Below are 19,350 nucleotides of genomic sequence, written 5' to 3'. Positions count from 1 at the left end.
TGACCTGGTCACTCAGACGCTCCCAGGGGCCTCTGCCCACCTTGGATTCAAGATAGTAAAATCAAGTGGCCACCTGGAGGAACTCTAGGCACCACCCATGGGGTGGTGATGGACAGGGGTGTGGTCACTCATTTCCATTGTCCAGTGGCACGCCAGAGCAGGGACCATGAGTCCATGGACTGGTGCAAACTGGGTTATGGAAGGAGGGCAACAAATGTGCCCTTCAAAGCATATTGGTGGCTTGGGAAAGCTACAGCTCCCAAGCCATGTAACACCTATTTCCAAAGAGAGGGTTTTTCCTTCCACTCCCAAAGAAAATCTTTTGTTCTTCCTTCTTGGTCTTGAGCTGGTCAAGCAGCAGGAGGGCAGAAACCTGATCATAGGATGTCAGCGGCGCGGGCTGCCCCGGGTAAACCCTGCAAACTGGTAGGAGCAAAGCTGGGGGTCCTCTAAGGAGCCCCCAGAGTGCATGGGATCATACAGCCAATACTGGCAACAGGATTGGGGTATGATTCAGACACGTTTGGAGTTACCATTATGTAGCTGGACACAGGTAGTGGCCTGTGTCCGGCACACGGGTAAGATGGCTTCCCCACACTTAAGAAGTCCAGGAAAATGGACTTTTAGTTTGTAGGGGACCTGCTCATGCAGTGGTGCCCTCACACACAGGTACTTGCACCCTGACCTCTGGGCTAGGAGGGCCTGCCATAGGAGTGACTTAAAACACCTGGTGCAGTGACGTGTAGTGAAAGGGTGCATTCAGTTTGTATGGAAGAGCATAGGGTAGTCACCAAGTGTTTGATCACTGGTGTTTTTAAAAACATGGTTTAGCTTTTCAACTCCGCAGGTTCCAGGGGGTTAAGTTGCATATCTCTTGTTGCACAATACCAAGAGGTGATAGTACGTGAAGACAACTGAGAGAGGCTTCTTCCCTTGTTGATATTGGATTAATTAATGACAATGTGCATGACAATAAGTCATTATTATACACAGGTGATACATTTTCATACACAGTCTCATCACCACTGTTGGATTCCCCCGTCATGAACTCTCGGTCAACCCCAGCATGTAAGTATGTGGTCAGGCAGGCTCTGCGCACCCAGGCCTGAAGGTTAGTGACTAACAGGTCACAGATGGGGTAACGCTTAGCTGACAGTCCAACGCACAGGGAAAGTTAGATCAGATCCCACAGATAGACATCAACACAAGAACAGTGCTGGAGATTGGCCTCAATAAAGCACACATGGCCAGAACGATGCATCCATTCCCAAAACATGATTACGTTGAATGCCACATATAGTTAGGTATACTTAGCAATCGTTACATGACACACACTGTCCACATGCCCCTCAGGCCGGACATCTGGACACGTTCTCTCTGGCCCACATAGTGTCCACCCCACATGCCCCTCAGGCCGGACATCTGGACACGTTCTCACTGGCCCACATAGTGTCCACCCCCAGTCGAGGGCTACCTGCATTCCCTATCTGGAATTGGATCTGCAACCCCTTGTTAACGATTCAAATTTTTTCACCAAGGAAGGAATGTTTTTACAACTTTCTTGCACCCAGAAAAATGTATAAACCCTGGGTTAATTTCATGTACTTCGAGAGACCGGCCCGGATTCTGTAACGGCTGTCCCTGCCGTAATGTTTAATTAAACGATCCGTTTCCTGTTTTGCCAGGGACCTCTTGCCTTTTGTTTTTTATGGTAACTTTTCATTCGAGCAATATTTTGGCAAGCTTGACAAGAGCTGATTGGTTCTTTGGACCTGATTGCGACCAAAGGACAGGGACCCTGCCGGGACGGATTCACATTTGTGCAGCAAGAGAAGTGAGCAGACGTTGCAATTGATTGAAAATCCTGCTGAATCTGTGGGGCGGAGGTCTTTCCTGAATCCGCTGTCGCAAGGGTAAGAGACTACATCAGAGCCTTTGTCCTAGCATTTGGCGTGTGGCACATTAGGAAAAAGCATAATCCGTGGAAGTCACTTTCTTGATTGGCAGCGTCTGGAAAGGTGATGGCTTGGACTGCTGAGTGTAGCACAGCTGGTACGCTTGACCCATGGGTGTAATACAGGATTTTTTTGATTGCTGCCTGCTTAGACCACTGAGCCTGACAAAGATGGTACGCATACGGCTCTGTGTGTGTGACAAAGGGCCAACTCTTTGGTTTAAGAGGTGCCTTGGCTTGGACTGCTGGACGTGATGCAGTCGGTACACATAGGCTCTTGGTGTGATATAGGTCCCACATTTTGATCTTATTAGGCTGTCCAGAGGTTCTCATTGCCACGCTTTCTTACCACTGGTGATATTTGAAAAAAGTGAAAAGTGTGCTTCGTTTGGACCACTGGAGATGACACAGATGGTACGCAGGTTCCCTGGTTGTGACATGTGGGAATTTGGACGTTAGGGTACTAGAATGACTGGAGTCCAGAAGATTAGGCATAGCTTATGTTTTGCGAAGAAGGGTCTATGGTCACTGAACTTAGTCCTTTCTTTCTCTACATAAATGGTTGCAGTCGTTTCCCCCGAGCTGGTATTGACAAGATTATTAGGCTCCCCTTGTCCCACACAGCACAGAGCATCCCTTAATCGCAGGATAACGTCACTAGTAGTGGGCAGGGCTAGGGTATTGTGAATGGGCTGTTTTTGGGGGCCTTGTCTGCGTCTCCTCTGCCAGTTGAAAAGGTGTTGTTTTGGTATTAAGATGCTGGTAGGTCAAAGTGACTGTTTGTCTTTAAGGTTGAATGTGTTTTTGTCCATGTTGTATTGTCTTAATGAAGATTTTGTTAATTTGCACAAACTGTTGCTTTGATGCCCAAGTAAGGCTTGTTATTTTGTTGCCAAATTTGCAAGCTGCCGTGAAATAATTGCACTTTTTCCTGGGATGTGATTCTTCATGCATTTGTTTGTTGAATGTTTTATTTTGATGCATCCGTGAATACCGTTGATCTCATTAGATCTAGGAATCCCCGTGTGTATATCCTCCCCACCAGATTAAATTTGGTAAACCCCTTGTGTATATATTTCCCACTACTGGAGTGATCCAGTAATTCCCTTGTACATATTTTACCGTCACCAGAGTAAAATTTAGAAACCCATAAAAACAAAAGTTAGTGACATAGAAAAGAAAACCCTATAAAAATAGAAAGTTAGAACACGTACAGCTTAAAAATGCCCTAAAAAACAAACTTAGAAGAGTAGCTATCCTCTAAAAAAAAAAAAAAAGACTAACCAAATTCCACCATGGAATTCCCTTTAGAGTGCATGCAGAGTAAATTCCCCACTCAGGCCAAAAAGCATGGCAAGCTCTGCCACGCATTGCACATGCACACAAAGGACACACACGTTCCCCTGGCCAAAAGAGGGAACATTCAACACTAATAAACACAGAAGAACATACGGACAAAAAGAAGGGCAGAAGAATAGCATTGCTAGAACTATGGGCCATCTTTGAGGAAGTACAGGTCAGTAGTGCTGACCCACTGGCGACAAGCAAGGCATCCGTACTGCACCCACTGTATGTATGGAGGTGCTATCCCAGATGCCTGCTTATCCCTGTGTTAGGATATACTAACCTGCCGGTTGAGGGAGCTGAAGGGGACAGACTGAGAGGCCAACAGGCCCAGACACTCCGTGCACCACCCCAGTCGAGCACTAGAGCATCCTGAACACCCCCAACCCTAACCCTCCCCCCATCTGTCACTGTTGACGGATGTAGCCTCCTTGGCATGGAAAACACACACCAGTGCTGGTTCTGGGGAGCGAGTGAAAGGGAGATTTTTAGTGGTCTTGGACAGCAAAACAGCTAGTGAGAGTGAGGAAAAGAGGTCCCAGTCGTCCGAGATCTGACTGCGGATGGGGATAGGCACAGGGTATGCTCAGGTAGCCAAGGAAACCACAGGGAGCAAGCATGAGAGCTGGTGCAGACTTAAGACAACACATAATTCTGAGCAAAGGAGACAATCTAGATTGGAGTCAGAGGAAAGGCCTGAACTGAGGATAGAGCTCGCTCGCACACTGGAAGCCTATCGAGAGAGTAGAGTTGCGTGCCCGCCACTTGAGGAAAGCAGGAGTAGGTACAGAGCCTCAGTCACGGCGGAACCTGAGATACAATCAGAAGGGAAGCTTTTGGCTGGGTTCTGAGCCCCGCCTGAGCACTACCGAAAGAGGCGCTGACGAGGAAATTAGGGACCAAGGCAGTCTAGTGCAAACCCAGCTAAGACACAGGAAGACCAAGATGGCACTACCGCCTGCACTTGAGGAGAGAAATTACGAGGACAATGGTCCCCTCCCCCCAAGCCGCACAGGATGGGTAAACCAACCCCAATGTATATAGTAGCTTAGGAGGAAAGCAAAATCTTTGCCCAATCCTTTTGTCACTTGCTAGCTCTCTGGACCCGAGAAGTGATCAATATGGAGGGATCCTTCGAACCAGAGGACATAGCAATTGCTGAAAACTGCATCTGGCACAGAGTGGGGGTTGGGTTGGGGGGGGTGAGGAATCATAAGTGGGACTTCTCTTACATGAAGGAGTGTCTGAGGAGATGGGAACACTGTTGAGAGAAAACCAGTTAAGATGTCCAAAATGAGGATATGCTCACTACTACAGAAGGGCCCGTCAGGGCATGTTCGGGACCATCTACATGCTGTTGGCTCAGATGGACAAAAAGGGACTGAGAGCGATGTCAAGAGTCTGCTAAGCAGCATTATCGCTGAGCAGATCAACACTGCGTTCGCCTGCATCCCAGTGGTTACGATAACCAACTCTGAGCGTGATGGCCCACATTTAATTCAGACAGGCAACAGATATGGACCGCCCTGATAGAAGTATTCCCTGACTGCTCTGATATAGGTGGGTGAATGGCAGAAACCATAAATCCTGGGGAGACAGACTTCCTAGACAGGATGAGAGAATGGTGGGGGCAGGAGAAAGGACAACCTTGAACAAATACGGGCCCTCAAGTAGCTTTCTTGTACAGTATCTTCAAGAAGGGCAAGAGATACAAGCACACATACTGCACTTCCACAAGAGAAAACAACAAAAGAAGCAGGATCAGACCCAGAGGGACAGTGCTAAGTTGATCAAACATAAACTAAGGAAGACCGCCCTCAAGTGGACCACGTTGGCCATAAGCATGCAAATGGCACCAGTTATGAAGGGCACTCCACTGCAGGACCCTGACCCTAGGGTTCCAAAATGGCTACAGCCTTTGAAACCAGGGTGTTTGGCAGCAGTCAAATGCCATACAGTGCTACTATTGCCAAGTGCCGAATAAGGGCACGCCACGGACAGATTTCAATGAGCGGAGTCCAGGCTGTGCAGATCTCCCTTTCACAGAATCAAGCCCAGGAAAACCTAGCCACACCTTATGTTTAACCGCAAGGAAGTCCACTGCTGCAGCAGGGGTCAGGTAGCAGAACCAGCGCATGGTATCAGCAGCCGCAGCAGGAGAACCAGGCCCAGCATGGACCGGGGCCACAGCTGAAGCAGGGAGGGATAGCTGTTTGGAGGAATCAATGCCTTCAAGCAGCTGCAGGACCCAGATGCACAGTAAGCCTTAGCACCCCTGGATAAAGTATACATTTCAAGCACACCTTAAAAATTCACTGCAGTAGAATTCAAAATAAAAGGCAAAGAAGAGTAACATTAGGGATTTCAACCTTTACTCATACTTGGGGAACATTCAGGGTTGTTGCTTGGATGTAGACTGGGTGTCCTCACTAGAAAATGCCATCTAGGTCTGCCACGTGGCTGTCGATTATGAATCCTCACTGAAGTTTGTCATTTAGGGTGCCCACCGGAGCCTAGGCCTCCTCTCTCCTGCTGGTCTGCCTGGGCAGGGCTAGCTATCCACACCAGGAGGAGGACAGTCAGATAGAGAGGGGCAGGGCAGGTCCCCAACTACTGCTTAAAAAGGCAGGCACCCCAGGCCCTCAAACTCACAAACAAATGGAATGGATTCCTATCATCAAGTTGAAAGGGCCCCTTTATGGGGACCCCAGCCGGGACGGAAGCGTCTTTTAGTCCTCAACAATAGTGCCTCCAGCGGCCCCACAACCCAATGGGCGTCAACATTTTTTTCTTTTAAAACAAAGCTGTCCACCAATGTCAGGAGCCAGGCCTCACTCCGCTCTCAAGGTAGTGAAGACCACATAACGCTCACAGAGCATGCATGAGTTCGAACGGGGCACCACATGGCGTTGAGTCACTAGAAAGGGGATTCACCAGGACAACTAGCCGCCCCAGTCTATCCTACAATGCAAGCAAACTCAGAGTTCCCGGCCTTGCTGAAGATTCTCAACACTGCGATGTATTTTGCCCACTCCTTACCCTCGGGGCTTCCCAACAACAGCTGGGAACAGTAGGCCCAAAAAGATGAAGGGAGAGAAGGGTGCCAGGGAAAGGAGTCCAAAACATCGATTGCAGCTCCGAGCAGAGTAGAATTCAGGAGTAAGCTCACCCCGCAACAGGTCTAGCAGTAAGGCAACAGAGCACGCAAGGCCTCGCTGTTTAAAGGGAAAAAACAATCCCAATATTTCACTCTGCAAATCGGAGACACAGCCGCCACAGAAACACACCCCAACCCCCCACCAGTACACAGCAATAAAAATCAGAGGTCTGGGGAAACGCCCTATTGCCAAAAGAACACGCCCAAAGCTATCCCATAGGGAGTCTCAGAAAAGGGCTAGTTAAGACACCTGGCACCTTTTGGGAGGGTGACATAGCACGCCATGTGCTGGGACCATAGGGGTGCACACATGACCTCAGGGCACATTGTGATCACTGACCAGCGTTCAGTGCAAGACACCTCTTGAGGCTAAAAGCACCACCCTGTGCTGATAACACTCCACATGCACTCACTAGGAAGCAGACAGCAGCATAGCACCAACTCAAAGCTTAGAACCTACTTGTATACAAAATAATCACCCCGGAAAGCCTACCTTCCAAATGTGTACTTGGTTAAGCACAGTTAGGGGGGGAGAGACTCGAAGAAGGGGAGACCAAACGATGTGTAAAAATGAAATGTTTATAGAAATAACTTATTTCTTAAAGTGCAAGGTATCGGGATAGGAAGCCACCCTCCGGTGCCTCGCCAAAATTCATGGAAAACATAAATTCTTAAGGTTTATTTGGCAACATACAGATATGCCCAGCAGGTCTGCAGTTGATCCACCTGCACAGGGGACTATCACCTTCTCAGTGGCCACACCAGACCACCAGTATGATCAAGAGCCACAGATTATTCCAAAGAACTCTTGCATCCAACAGGATCAAGAGCCACAGCACACCCCACATCCATAGTGTAGGAAAATTGCTCCTTGGTGCAGTTAACCCCCTCCACTCCCCCACACCACACACTTTTTGCCTGATATTGATGCTGGCTTGACTGCGACCTGTGCTGGGATCCTGCTAACCAGGCCCCAGCACCAGTGTTCTTTCACTTAAAAATTGTACCTTTGTCTCCACAATTGGCACAGCCCTGGCACACAGATAAGTCCCTTGTAATTGGTACCCCTGGTACCAAGGGCCCTGTGGCCAGGGAAGGTCTTGAAGGCTGCAGCATGTATTATGCCAACCTGGGGACCCCTCACTCAGTACATGCACACTGTGCTGGTGGGAAGAAAAATACTAAGTCGACATGACACTCTTCTCAGAGTGCCATGCCCTCAACCCATTGCCTGTGGCATAGGTAAGTCACCCCACTAGCAGGCATTACAGCCCTAAGGCAGGGTGCACTATACCACAGGTGAGGGTATAGATGCACGAGCACTATGCCCCTACAGCCTCTAAGCCAATTCTTAGGCATTGTAATGTATATGGTCTGGGAGCTTATCAAACACGAACTCCACAGTCCCATAATGGCTAGACTGAATACTGGGAAGTTTGGTATCAAACTTCTCAGCACAATAAACCCACACAGAAACCAGTGTGGGATTTATTGCGAAATGCAGACGGAGGGCATCTTCAAGATGCCCCCTGTATACCAGCCCAACTACTAGTGCTAAGCTGACCAGTTTCTGCCAGCCTGCCACATCCAGACAGGTTTCTGGCCACATGGGGTGAGTGCCTTTGTGCACTCTGTGGCCAAGAACAAAGCCTGTACTGGGTGGAGGTGCTTCACACCTCCCCCTGCATGAACTGTAACACCTGGCGGTAGCCTCAAAGGCTCAAGCCTGGTGTTACAATGCCCCAGTGCACTCCAGCTAGTGAAGATGCTCACCCCCGGACACAGACCCAACTTTTGGCGGCAAGTCCGGAGGAGATAATAAGAAAAACGAGGAGTCACACTACAGCCAGCACAGCCCCTAAGGTGTCCTGAGCTGAGGTGACCCATGCATTAGGAAATTCTCCATCTTGCTTTGGAGGATTCCCCCCCAATAGGATTCGGGATGTGCCTCCTCCCCACCGGGAGGAGGCACCAAGAGGGTGTAGCCACCCTCAAGGACAGTAGCCATTTGCTACTGCCCCCCAGACCTAAACACACCTTAAATTGAGTATTTATGGACGACCCTGTACCCAGGAAACCAGATTCCTGATGACCTACAACAGGAAGGACTACTGACCTGAAAGCCCCGCAGAGACGACGGAGACAACTGACTTGGCCCCAGCTCTACGGGGCTGTCTCCAGACTCAAAGAACCTGAACAGTGATGCATCCAGTGGGATCTGCGACCTCTGAGGAGTCAGAGGACTGCCCTACAACCAAAGGGCCAAGAAACTCCTGTGGACAGCGGCTCTGTCGAAACCGCAACAAAGAAGCCATCTTTAAAGGACTCCAGCCTCACTCTGGAAGTGTGAGTCCCCAACACTCTGCCCCCGACGCCCCCGGCTCATGTCCAGAAGAACCAACGCTGCAGAGAGGACCCCCAGGTCACTCCAACGACGTGGACACCCTGAGATGACCTCCCTGCACCCCCACAGCAACGCCTCCAGAGAGAATACAGAGGCTCCCCCTGACTGCAACTACCTGGTATCAAAGAACCCGACGCCTGGAAGAAGCACTGCACCCCCAGGCCCGAGAGAAACCAACTACCGGTGCAGGAGTGGCCAGCAAGCGGCCCTCATCGTTGCCCAGTCGGTGGCTGGCCAGAGAAGCCCCCCTGTCCCCTGCCTGCATCGCCAGAGTGACCCCCGGGTCTCTCCATTGATTTCAACCTAAAACCAGACATCTACTTTGGACACTGCACCCGGCCTCCCCTGTGCCACTGAGGGTGTATTTTGAGTTCCTGTTTGTGCCCCCGCCCCCTGTGCTCTACAAAACCCCGTGGTCTGTTCCCTGAGGACACAAGAACTTACCTGCTAGCAGACTGGAACCGGAGCACCTCTAGTCTCCATAGGCGCCTATGTTATTTAGGCCCTACTTTGACCTCTGCACCTGACCGGTCCTGTGTTGCTGGTGCTGGGTGTATGGGGTTAACTTGAACCCCTAACGGTGGGTTGCCTATGCCCGAGAGACTGAACTTGTAAGTGCTTTACTTACCTGATAAATTAACTTGTACTTACCTCTCCCAGGAACTATTGATTTTTGCAGTGTCCACTTTTAAAATAGCTTATTGCCATTTTTGCCAAAACTGTGTACATTACTGTTTTAATTCAAAGTTCCATATTTACCTATGCCACGTACCTTACAATTTAAATTGATGAACTTACTTGAATCTTGTGGTTCTAAAAAAAAAAAAAAAAAAAAAAAAAAAAAAATTGTTCCATATAAAAACCTATTGGCTTAGAGTTAAGTCTTTAAGTGTGTGTTCTCATTTATTGCCTGTGTGTGTGTGTGTGTACAACAAATGCTTAACACTACCCTCTGATAAGCCTACTGCTCGACCACACTACCACAAAATTGAGCATTGGTATTATCTAATTTTTCCACTATCAACTTCTAAGGGGAACCCTTGGACTCTGTGCACACTATCTCTCACTTTGAGATAGTGTATATATAGAGTCAACTTCCTACAGACATCCCCAATGGGATCCCGTACCATGCCTTGATCCAAAGAATTTTCCGAATGGTTTTCCAGCCGGTTACCCGTGTCACTGAGCACCACAAGCCATTTTAGCTGTAATCACCTCGACCTACAGTAATGTTTAGATTGTGTTTTCATGCATTTATACATTCTCTGATTGTTAGGGATGCTACCTCATACATGTATTTCCAAAGAGCAGTTTGATCTGATGGAGTCTATCCGAAAAACGTCACTATGCTTGTGTAGGGACCTCACTCATGTCACCTTTAATTGCACCAAACCCAACACTAGCATCCCACATGCACTACAAAGCGCTCTCTTACACAACATGTGGTATAAGCACATGACCGCCGTGTGCTCCAAGACATCAGCTGGGTCGTGTTATGTGTTTGCTGATACCACATTTAGAAGGCATAGATAGATTATACTTATCCCAAGAGGTAGCCCCTGAAAAAGCAAAATACCTTCTCCATTTGTACCTGTGTAGAATTAGGGCCAAATTACAACTTAATAGAGTAGAACCCCATAGGATAGTGATACATATGACCTGTTACGACACTAGTCCTTCAGCACTGTACCTTCTTTTTGTGCCTAGCGATATCCAAACAGAGCTAGACAGAATGCACAGGAAAGGAGCTATAAAATAGAACACTGTTTGGCCCCGTGATTTTCACAAGAAGAGATTCTTGGACGTAGCTAAACCATCCAACCAACGCACAATATGTCTGCTCCCGCTTCCATCTGTGGTCCCATGGTGGCCCTTAGCGAGTCTGGGGCTGTCTTTATTAATAACATATGGACCCCAGACATGGAGTTTCAGTGCTTGGCCATCCTCCTCGATGACATGAAGGGAAATGGGTCTCGTAGGGGATGGTTAAATAACAGCATAGATGGCATGTTTCAGAAGATCTGGGACACTGAGGTAGGTACACGTGAATAGAATGGAACGGGCAACCCCTAATTGTACCGGAAACGCATTGTATGCCTTATGTTTCAGAGGCATTGGAGACCATTCTGCAATGCACAAACGAGAATTGTGGCACAATACTGCACATTCTGGACATGCAATGGGGCACCTCCACACTGATGGTCGCCTACTGGCAGTGCAGTGAGTTTGCTTTCACCCAGCTCTTGCCCAGATGGTGTGGCCTCTGCTTCCTCGACACCATACACACCATAGCCTTGGTCATCCCCGGAGAAGATCAGTCTGAACTGTACCAACACCCGCTGAGGGCGAAAACTGCACTGTTTCATCAGGCTCGAAGGAGAAGAGCACTGATTACTAGACTGTTCACTGATGCTCAAGTATCGGGGGTGGGGCGGGTCTATACCCTTCTTCACCTTGCCGACAAAAACAAATGCCCGCTGGTTGTAGATAACCCGGTGGTAGATGCTCAAAATGATGGAAAGCACTGATCTCGTCTTTAATGCAGTAAAAGAACTGCAAGCCACCCACCTCACGGTGTTGCAAAATCGGTATGTCTTGGACTTGATGATCGCAATGGAGGGTGGAGAGTGTGCAAAGATGGGTGCATCCTGCTGCACCTTTATACCCAAAAGTAAGATGGCCAATGGAACCTTGATACTTGCCATTCAAGCATTGTGCCAACTGCAGAGAGACGAGCGTGAGGAGGGAGGTGCCCCTGAGCAGGAGTGGTTTACGAACTGGTTCTCCTGGCACCCCTTGTAGCTGACCAGATTGTGCACGTCATTGTTGGCCATTTTCGTTGTTTTACTGTTTTTGTGTGGTTTCCTACAATTGGCGGTTTCCTGCTGTAAAAATTCATTCGCCAAATTGGGTAGAGTACAAATAGAAAGCAGACACTGTCACTGTCATGACTTGTGGGTTTGGTGTAGTTGAAAATTCAACCAGGGGGGGAATGTTGATATTAGATTAAATAATGACGATGTGCATGACAGTAAGACATTCTTATATACAAGCAATACATTTTCATACACATATGAAGTTACATCACCACTGTTGGATTCCCCCATTAAAAACAATCCGTTAACTCCAGCATGTAGGTACGTGGTAAGGCAGGCTCTGCGACCCAGGCCTGAAGGTTAGTGACTGACAAGTCACCGGTGGGGTAACAGCAGACAGGCAAACTTGCAGTGAAATTTAAATCCGATCCAACAGATAAACAGCAACACTACAAAGGTCCCCGGAGATTTGTCGCAAGAAAGTGCACATGACCAGAAGGATGCATACATTCCCAAACCACCATCCAGTTTGATGCCACTTGTAGTTAAGTACACTTAGCAAATCAGGACACAGCACACGCAGTGACAATGCAACCCTCAGGCTAGACATCCTGACAATTATTCGCTGGCCCACATAATGTCCAACCCAGGTTGAGGTCCACCTGCATTCCCTATCTGGAACTGTATGTTCGATGGCATGTGTAGCTGTAGATACACATGCTCTGCATACTTCTGCCATCTAGTGTTGGGGCTGGATGTGTACAAGTTTTTTTTTCTACGTCGTCAGTCACAAGGTAAAGTGACCCCTCCTTTCGGTGATACTGCGCATGGGCATCAACTCAATTGTTAGATTATCTTTCTGCCTTTGGGTTTGGATGTGTTTTTCAGTGCTCTGGTTTCGAGCCCTTTCAGAATAAATTTGACTTTCTATACTCATTGGTATCGTGTTTCATTCACATACTGCTAACAGGACACAAAACACACTTTGTCAGGTCGCCGTACTCCTTCCCCGGCCTTTGGGCCTTGCTCGATCATACTTCTCTCTACACGCTTTAATATCTAACTGAAATGAGCTACTGATGGAACAGACACGTTTTTGTTTTTGGCCTAGTTGCCACGCCAAATACCCCAACATAGACCTCCACTCGGTGTGTAACCTTTGTTTATCACCGGATCATAAAAAAGAGGACTGTAATGCCTGTCGATCATTTTGGTCGAGGACGCTTTGGAATCGTCGGGCACACCAAAGAGAAATGCAGCGAAAAGTCCTCAAGGACACACCAGATATCTTTGCTCTCTAGGACATCGAGCTACAGGAAGAGTTCCATAAGGCTACTTCAGCAGAAGAGGAGGCCTTTTCTATTCTGGATTCTGGATCTGAGTCGGATAGTTCGCCACACTGACTGTATCGCACCCTGGTGCCCAGATTTTCATGGAGGTCATGCAGAAAGATAACTAGGGCAAAATCTAATCCTAAATTAATTAGCATCAGCCATAACTTGCTTCTGTTCAAGCTATTGAAAGCAGTTGACAAGTCCATAAAAGCTAGGTACAGTGGGCAGCGCTTGGCGACTGTATATTTGCTTATCAGACGTAAATTCAAGCACTGATGCGCTGTACCGAGCCCTGGACGAAAACTTTTAATAAGCTGGTAACTAGGGTGGCTGTATATCATCAGGTCTCAGTGCAGAAAGACACTATAGAAGATGATTTTCTATTTGAAACCCTTTCTTACACCATTAGGGCATCTCAGTAGCTACCCATGTTAAAAGGCATGACGTGGCATGCGGAGGAAATTTTTAAAGACCCTGTTCGTGCCTGAATATTTACACCCAGGGTTGAGTTAAAAATAAATTATGTATGTATATATCAGCCCCACCAGATCCTGCTCATATTAAGGGACAGATTTCACCAGATTCCTGTATAGTCTCTAATGCTTGTAAAAGCGCTAATTCTCAAACGTCTGGGGGCACACCTCTTCCAGGCAAAGAGTCAAAGCTCATTGACGCTTCAGGTAAAATGGTGGTGATTCAATCAGCCAACCACTGGATGATTGCCAACACACAAACCCTATTGGGAAGATATGATAGAGCCCACTGGGACGAGATGGAAGATCTTGTTCAACATCTCTCAGAAGAATTTTAAAAGAAGGAACAAAAACTTGTAGAATAGGGCAAGTTGATTTCCAACAGCTGCATTAAATCTGCTGTTAATGCTGCAGACAAAGCTGCCAGGGGAATAAACACAAGTGAATAATTTAATTGTCACGCATGGCTGAGTATGTCAGGTTTTAAACCTGAAGTCCAACAAATGTTAAATTCCAGGGGGTGGGGTGGCTGGGTGGGAGACACCTTTTCGATACAAGCGTAGACCAAGCCCTAGAAGAAAAAAAAATATGCTGATGTTGCGAGTGGATGCGACTCCTGGAAGCTGAGGCTCCTTTCGTAAAACAACTTTCAAAACAAAGTAATAGCATCAGGATCATCTACCTCTTTCAGACAGCTGCATTCACCATCCTCTTCAAGAGGTTTCAATAGAGGATCATATAGGGGAAACGATTCCAAAGGTTGAAGACGAGGTGCCTCCACTTGCACCACCTCTTACATCTCAAACCAGTGACTCTCTCTCTATTCCCCCGATCACACATCACCTGTCGGGGGATGTCTGCAACAATTTTACCCAGCTGGCAAAATATAACAGTCCAGTGGGTGTTGGACATTATCTAACATGGTTATGCCTGGAGTTAATAAACACACCTTCCAATATACCGCCAAAAAAGCACAAACTTTCTCTAGAACAGCTCCAATTGCTAAATCAAGAAGTACAGGCTCTCCACAAAGGAGCAATAGAGTGAGCTCCCAATCATCAGAGGGGAAAAGGAGTTTATTCTCTGTATTTTCTCTTTCCCAAAAAAGATGGGTCCCTGTCAATTCTAGATATCAGACCACTGAATCAATACATCCTATCAGAGCATTTTTATATTGTCACTCTACAAGATGTAATACCCCTATTTCAACAAGGAGACTTACTTAATGTCTGCTCTGGATCTAAAGGATGCCTAATTCCCCATCTCAATACATCCAGCACACAGAAAACATTTCAGATTTGTTATTCAAGGCAGACATTACCAGTTCAAAGTAACAACTGCACCTTGTGTATTCACAAAATGCCCAGAGTAGCTGCAGTGAATCTAAACAGACAAATCATTCAAGTCTTCCCATGTGTGGGAGAATGGTGTATCAAATCCAGTTCCCTTCAGCAATGTCTGCAGCAGACAAAGACAACCATTCATCTTCTACATCAGTTAAGATTCACCATGAACGTACAAACATCACACCTACAACCGTCCCAGATACAGCCCTAGCAAGGAGCTGTTCTCAACATATTTTTAGGATTAGCCTACCCCCCCCCCCCCCCCTCCAATCCAATCAGAATTCAAAACATAACAACTTTGAGTCAACTATTTTCCAATAAACATGTTCCAGTACAAACAATACAAAATATTCTTGGGATGATGGCATCATTTATTGCAATAATCCCATATGCAAGATTACACATGCTTCCACTGCAAGAGTGTCTGGTGAGTCAATGGTCTCAAGCAAAGGGTCAGATACATGATCTAGTGTTGGTAGACAGCCGCACCCACTCTTCTCTGCAATGGTGGAACACACAAAATTTGACAGAAGGGCAGCCATTTTTAGATTCTGTTTCCCAGCTTGATCTCACAGCAGATGCCTCACTTACAGGATGGGGGGTGCTCATCTTCCCAATCTTTCAATACAGGGGATAGGGGGACACCAAGCGTCAAGCTCAACAACAAACTATTTGGAGCTTCAGGCAATTCACCTAGCACTCAAAGCCTTTCTAGTTCATCTCCAAGACAAGACTGTTGTAGTCATGACAGACAATACAACAACCATGTTTTATTTACAAAAACTGGGGGCGGGAGGGTGTTACTCTACAGTTGTCTCAACTAACTCAGACAATCTGGCATTGGGCAATTTGACACCACATTCAACTGCTGACAGAACACCTCCCAGGGTCCGACAACGATCTTATCCACCTGCTCAGCAGGACGCGGCAACAAGTCCACAAGTAGGAACTCCACTCTCAAGTCCTACAAAAATACTTCCATCAGTGGGGATTTCCACACACAGATTTGTTCACAACAGCAAACAAGTGAAAAGGCTCAAACTTTGCCCCCAGGCTCCCGCGCCCCCTCTCCAAGGGCAGTGCTCTATGGATGAATTGGTCAGGGATATTTGCTTTTCCACTTGGGAACGTCAACCCTGGTTCACAGCACTACTCAAACTTTCAGTATGTATACACAAGAAGCTTCCCCTACGCCTGGATCTTCTCATCAGTCATGGAGAAATCAGACACCCAAATCCCAAAGAACTCAGACATGCGATTTAGCTCCTGAAGTTATAGAATTTGGATATTTTCACTTACCTCTTGAATGCATGACTATTGTTAAGGAAGCATACAAACCCACAACTAGAGCATGCTACGCCGATAATTGGAAAAGGTTTGATATTTATCGTCAAAACAAAAAAATTGATCTGTTTAATGTAATTTTCAAGATATTGTTTCCTATTTGCTCTACTTGCAAACTTGTGGCCTAGCATATTCATCAGTACGACTGCATTTGGCAACAGTATCACCTTATCTACAAAACAGGCAACATTTAACATTATTAAAAATCCCAGTTTTTAAACCATTTATAGAAGGTCCTAAAAGAGTGATTCCACCCACGGTGCCTCCAACACCAACATGTAATCTTAATATCATGCTTACCAGACTTAGGGGACCTCCATTTGAACCTTTACATAAATGTCCAATCCAGTTTCTTTCTTGGAATGTAGCCTTTTGGTTGCAATCACTTCACTACAACGTGTGAGTGAACTTCAGGAATTAACTTTAGAAAAAACCTTTTTCCAGGTACATGATGGTAGGGTAGTACTTAGTACGAACCCAGAGTTTCTTTAAAAAAAAAATGGTTTCAGCATTCCACCTGAACCATTCAGTTGAGCTTCCAGTTTTTTCCTCAACGTGATTCAGTTGCTGAAAGAGCACTACACACATTAGATGTTAAAAGAGCATTAATGTACTACATTGATAGAACTAAAGTCTTTCGTAACACTAAACAACTTTTTGTGACTTTTCCACCTCCACTCACAGGAAACTCTATATCTAAAGCAGGCCTCTCAAGATGGATAATTAAATGTATCAGGCCTCGTATAATCATGAAAATGTTTCTAGAGCTACAGGCCGAGTAGCTTGAATAATACTCGACCTAAATGTAATGTACTTGACCCGGAAACGGGTCTCAAATTGTGTGATCCTAGGCAAATATTTGTCACCTTTTTCTTCATTCTCACATGAGTATAACTTCAAATATATGTTCAGCATTTCTGCTGTAAAAAATAAATAAATCCTCTTTTGTTTGATTAAATGCACTAAACGTTTGCTCCATGTTTAATAAATCTAGCCCACATATAGGGTACACATGATCCATACACGACTTGCCACTTAGTTTACTAATAGCTTTGCCATCAGGGCAGGAATGTTTCTCAGTTGGTTTAAACACTCACTTTTAATAAATATATTTCTATGATGTGGTAGCACACTGTCATTTACAGATAGCAAATTTCCAAGTAATGTCCAAAACCCTCCCCACTAACTTGCAGCTTTACTAATAAAACTATATAGTGTATTAACACTAATCTGTGAAAATTTGGTTTCAGAATGTTGTGTTATGACTTTCTTCATTCTATTAAAATATTGTTTTCATCACATACAAATGGTCTTTCACAGCTACTGAAATATATTTTGAAATGTTTGTAAAGTTGACTTAGTTATATATATGTTGTGTGTTAGTAAAAACCTGATACCAAAAGCCTTTCATTTCCCATAGGTCAGACAGTTCACCTTACAAAATCCTGGAACTCTGCAGTCACAAGGAAAAGTATTTGCATTACAAGAAGACAAACTGACTTTTGACCTCTGACTCTGAACAGAAATGTGACAAGAATAAGATTTAAAGGCATCTTAATTACTAATTCAGTTTCTGACTGAACAGAACACCTGTTTTTCTCCACTCGCCTGATGGGCCGAATGGAATCTCAAAATAGCTCGGCCTCATAAAATAAACTTGCCATAGCGAGTGTTGGGATTTTTCGAGCCCGTGTATACAAACATGCTATACTAAAGCTAAAAGATCTCTACCCGTACCTCCTAGAGCAGTGGTTCCCAACCTGTGGTCCGGGGACCCCTGGGAGTCCGTGAAGCCTCCTCAGGGGGTCCGCGACTGCTTAGTAAATTAAATAATATTAACTAAGTCCCCAGCTTTCGTTAATGACTCAGTGGGGGGTCCTCGAATTTCAATAATGATTCAGTGGGAGTCCCTGGGTTCCAGTAACAATAAAGTGGGGGGTCCCAAAAGTCAAAAGGTTGGGAGCCACTGTCCTAGAGCACACCCAACACGTAAAATAGGTGCATCTATTGCTTTTTTGGGAAACATACCAATTATTGATGTATGCAAAGCAGCCACATGGTCAAATCAACACACATTTACCAAATATTACTGTCCGAATGTCTTTGCACGGCAACAGGCAAATGTTGGATAAGCTGTGCTTCGTAATCAACTGCAACGCACACTGGTTACTAACTGCTTTTGGGACCGTACTGCTTTAGTCTATGTAGAGTGTATATGCAAATACACATGCCATTGAATGGATTGTTACCCTGTAAGCATCGGTTTGTGGCATGTAGTGCTGTAGATTCACCCACCTGTCCGGACACCTTTGGCTGTTGTATTTCTGTTACATTTCACATGCATGGGTATCTCTTACTAACACTATATTCATACTCTAGTCTCACCCGACTGCGGGAAAACAATATAACAATGGAGTCAATGCCCATGTGCAGGATCACCGACCGCAGGGGTCAGTTTACCGCGTGACTCTGACTTCTTCAAAGAAAAACAACTTGTACATATTTGGACCCAACACTAGATGGCAGAAGTATGCAGAGCATGTATATTGACAGCCCTATGTGCCACAAACAGATGCTTATAGGGTAACACAATCTTTACGTCTCTGTCAGCTGTTCTCATTTTTTTTACCAAGAAATGAATGTTTTTATGACTTTATTGTATCCAGAGAAATGTGTAAAACCTGCGTTAGTTCAATGTGCTCCAAGAGACGGACCTCAGACCACGATTCTGTAACTCCTGTCCTGGCGGTAATGTTGAATTAAAGCAACCGTTTAATTTTTTGCCAGATGCCTCCTGTATTTTGTTTTTAAGGTAAATTCTCATTTGAGAAACACTTACTTTGAGGTATGAAATTACCTCTGCAGTCTCACTGCCTAAAATGTCTGTCTCCAAAGACAGACTGGCAGATCTCTCCAAGCAGGGGACTGGGACATCGAAGAAATTGGGCAAATCTTTCCTGGCCACCTGTTGGAGATGTGGGTTGTATAACGCCCATAATAAGTTAGGAAAAGCCTGTGCTGTGCCCTCTGTCATGCCACTTAGCATGCCCTGAGAGGTGCGGATATTCATCACCCAACACTGTCCCTCCTCGCCAGTCAGTCCAACCATGTCCTGTCTTGTCCCCTTGCTCGTAGATCCTACTTTGCTTAGCCCTACACAGATTCTGGGCTCCTGCAG

General features: G+C 46.1%; 1 protein-coding gene across 2 annotated transcripts in view; it reads left to right on the top strand.

Moving 5' to 3' along the window:
* Window positions 1–19,350, top strand: part of TNPO1 (transportin 1) — a 1,170,250-nt gene that overhangs the window by 550,480 nt on the left and 600,420 nt on the right. The window contains exon 9 of one of the 2 annotated variants that reach the window (XM_069224102.1): window positions 17,593–17,782. The exons of the other annotated variant lie outside the window; for it this stretch is intronic. Within the exon in view, the coding sequence (XP_069080203.1) occupies window positions 17,593–17,671 (79 nt within the window). The 3' untranslated portion in view covers window positions 17,672–17,782. Of the gene's footprint in view, window positions 1–17,592; window positions 17,783–19,350 lie in introns of those variants that run through there. 2 annotated transcript variants of the gene reach the window in all.

This window comes from Pleurodeles waltl, chromosome 1_1 (genome assembly GCF_031143425.1).
Source record: "Pleurodeles waltl isolate 20211129_DDA chromosome 1_1, aPleWal1.hap1.20221129, whole genome shotgun sequence".
Lineage (NCBI taxonomy): Eukaryota > Metazoa > Chordata > Amphibia > Caudata > Salamandridae > Pleurodeles > Pleurodeles waltl.
The sequence above is the reverse complement of the archived record's forward strand: the minus strand, read 5'-3'. Positions and strand labels throughout refer to the sequence as shown.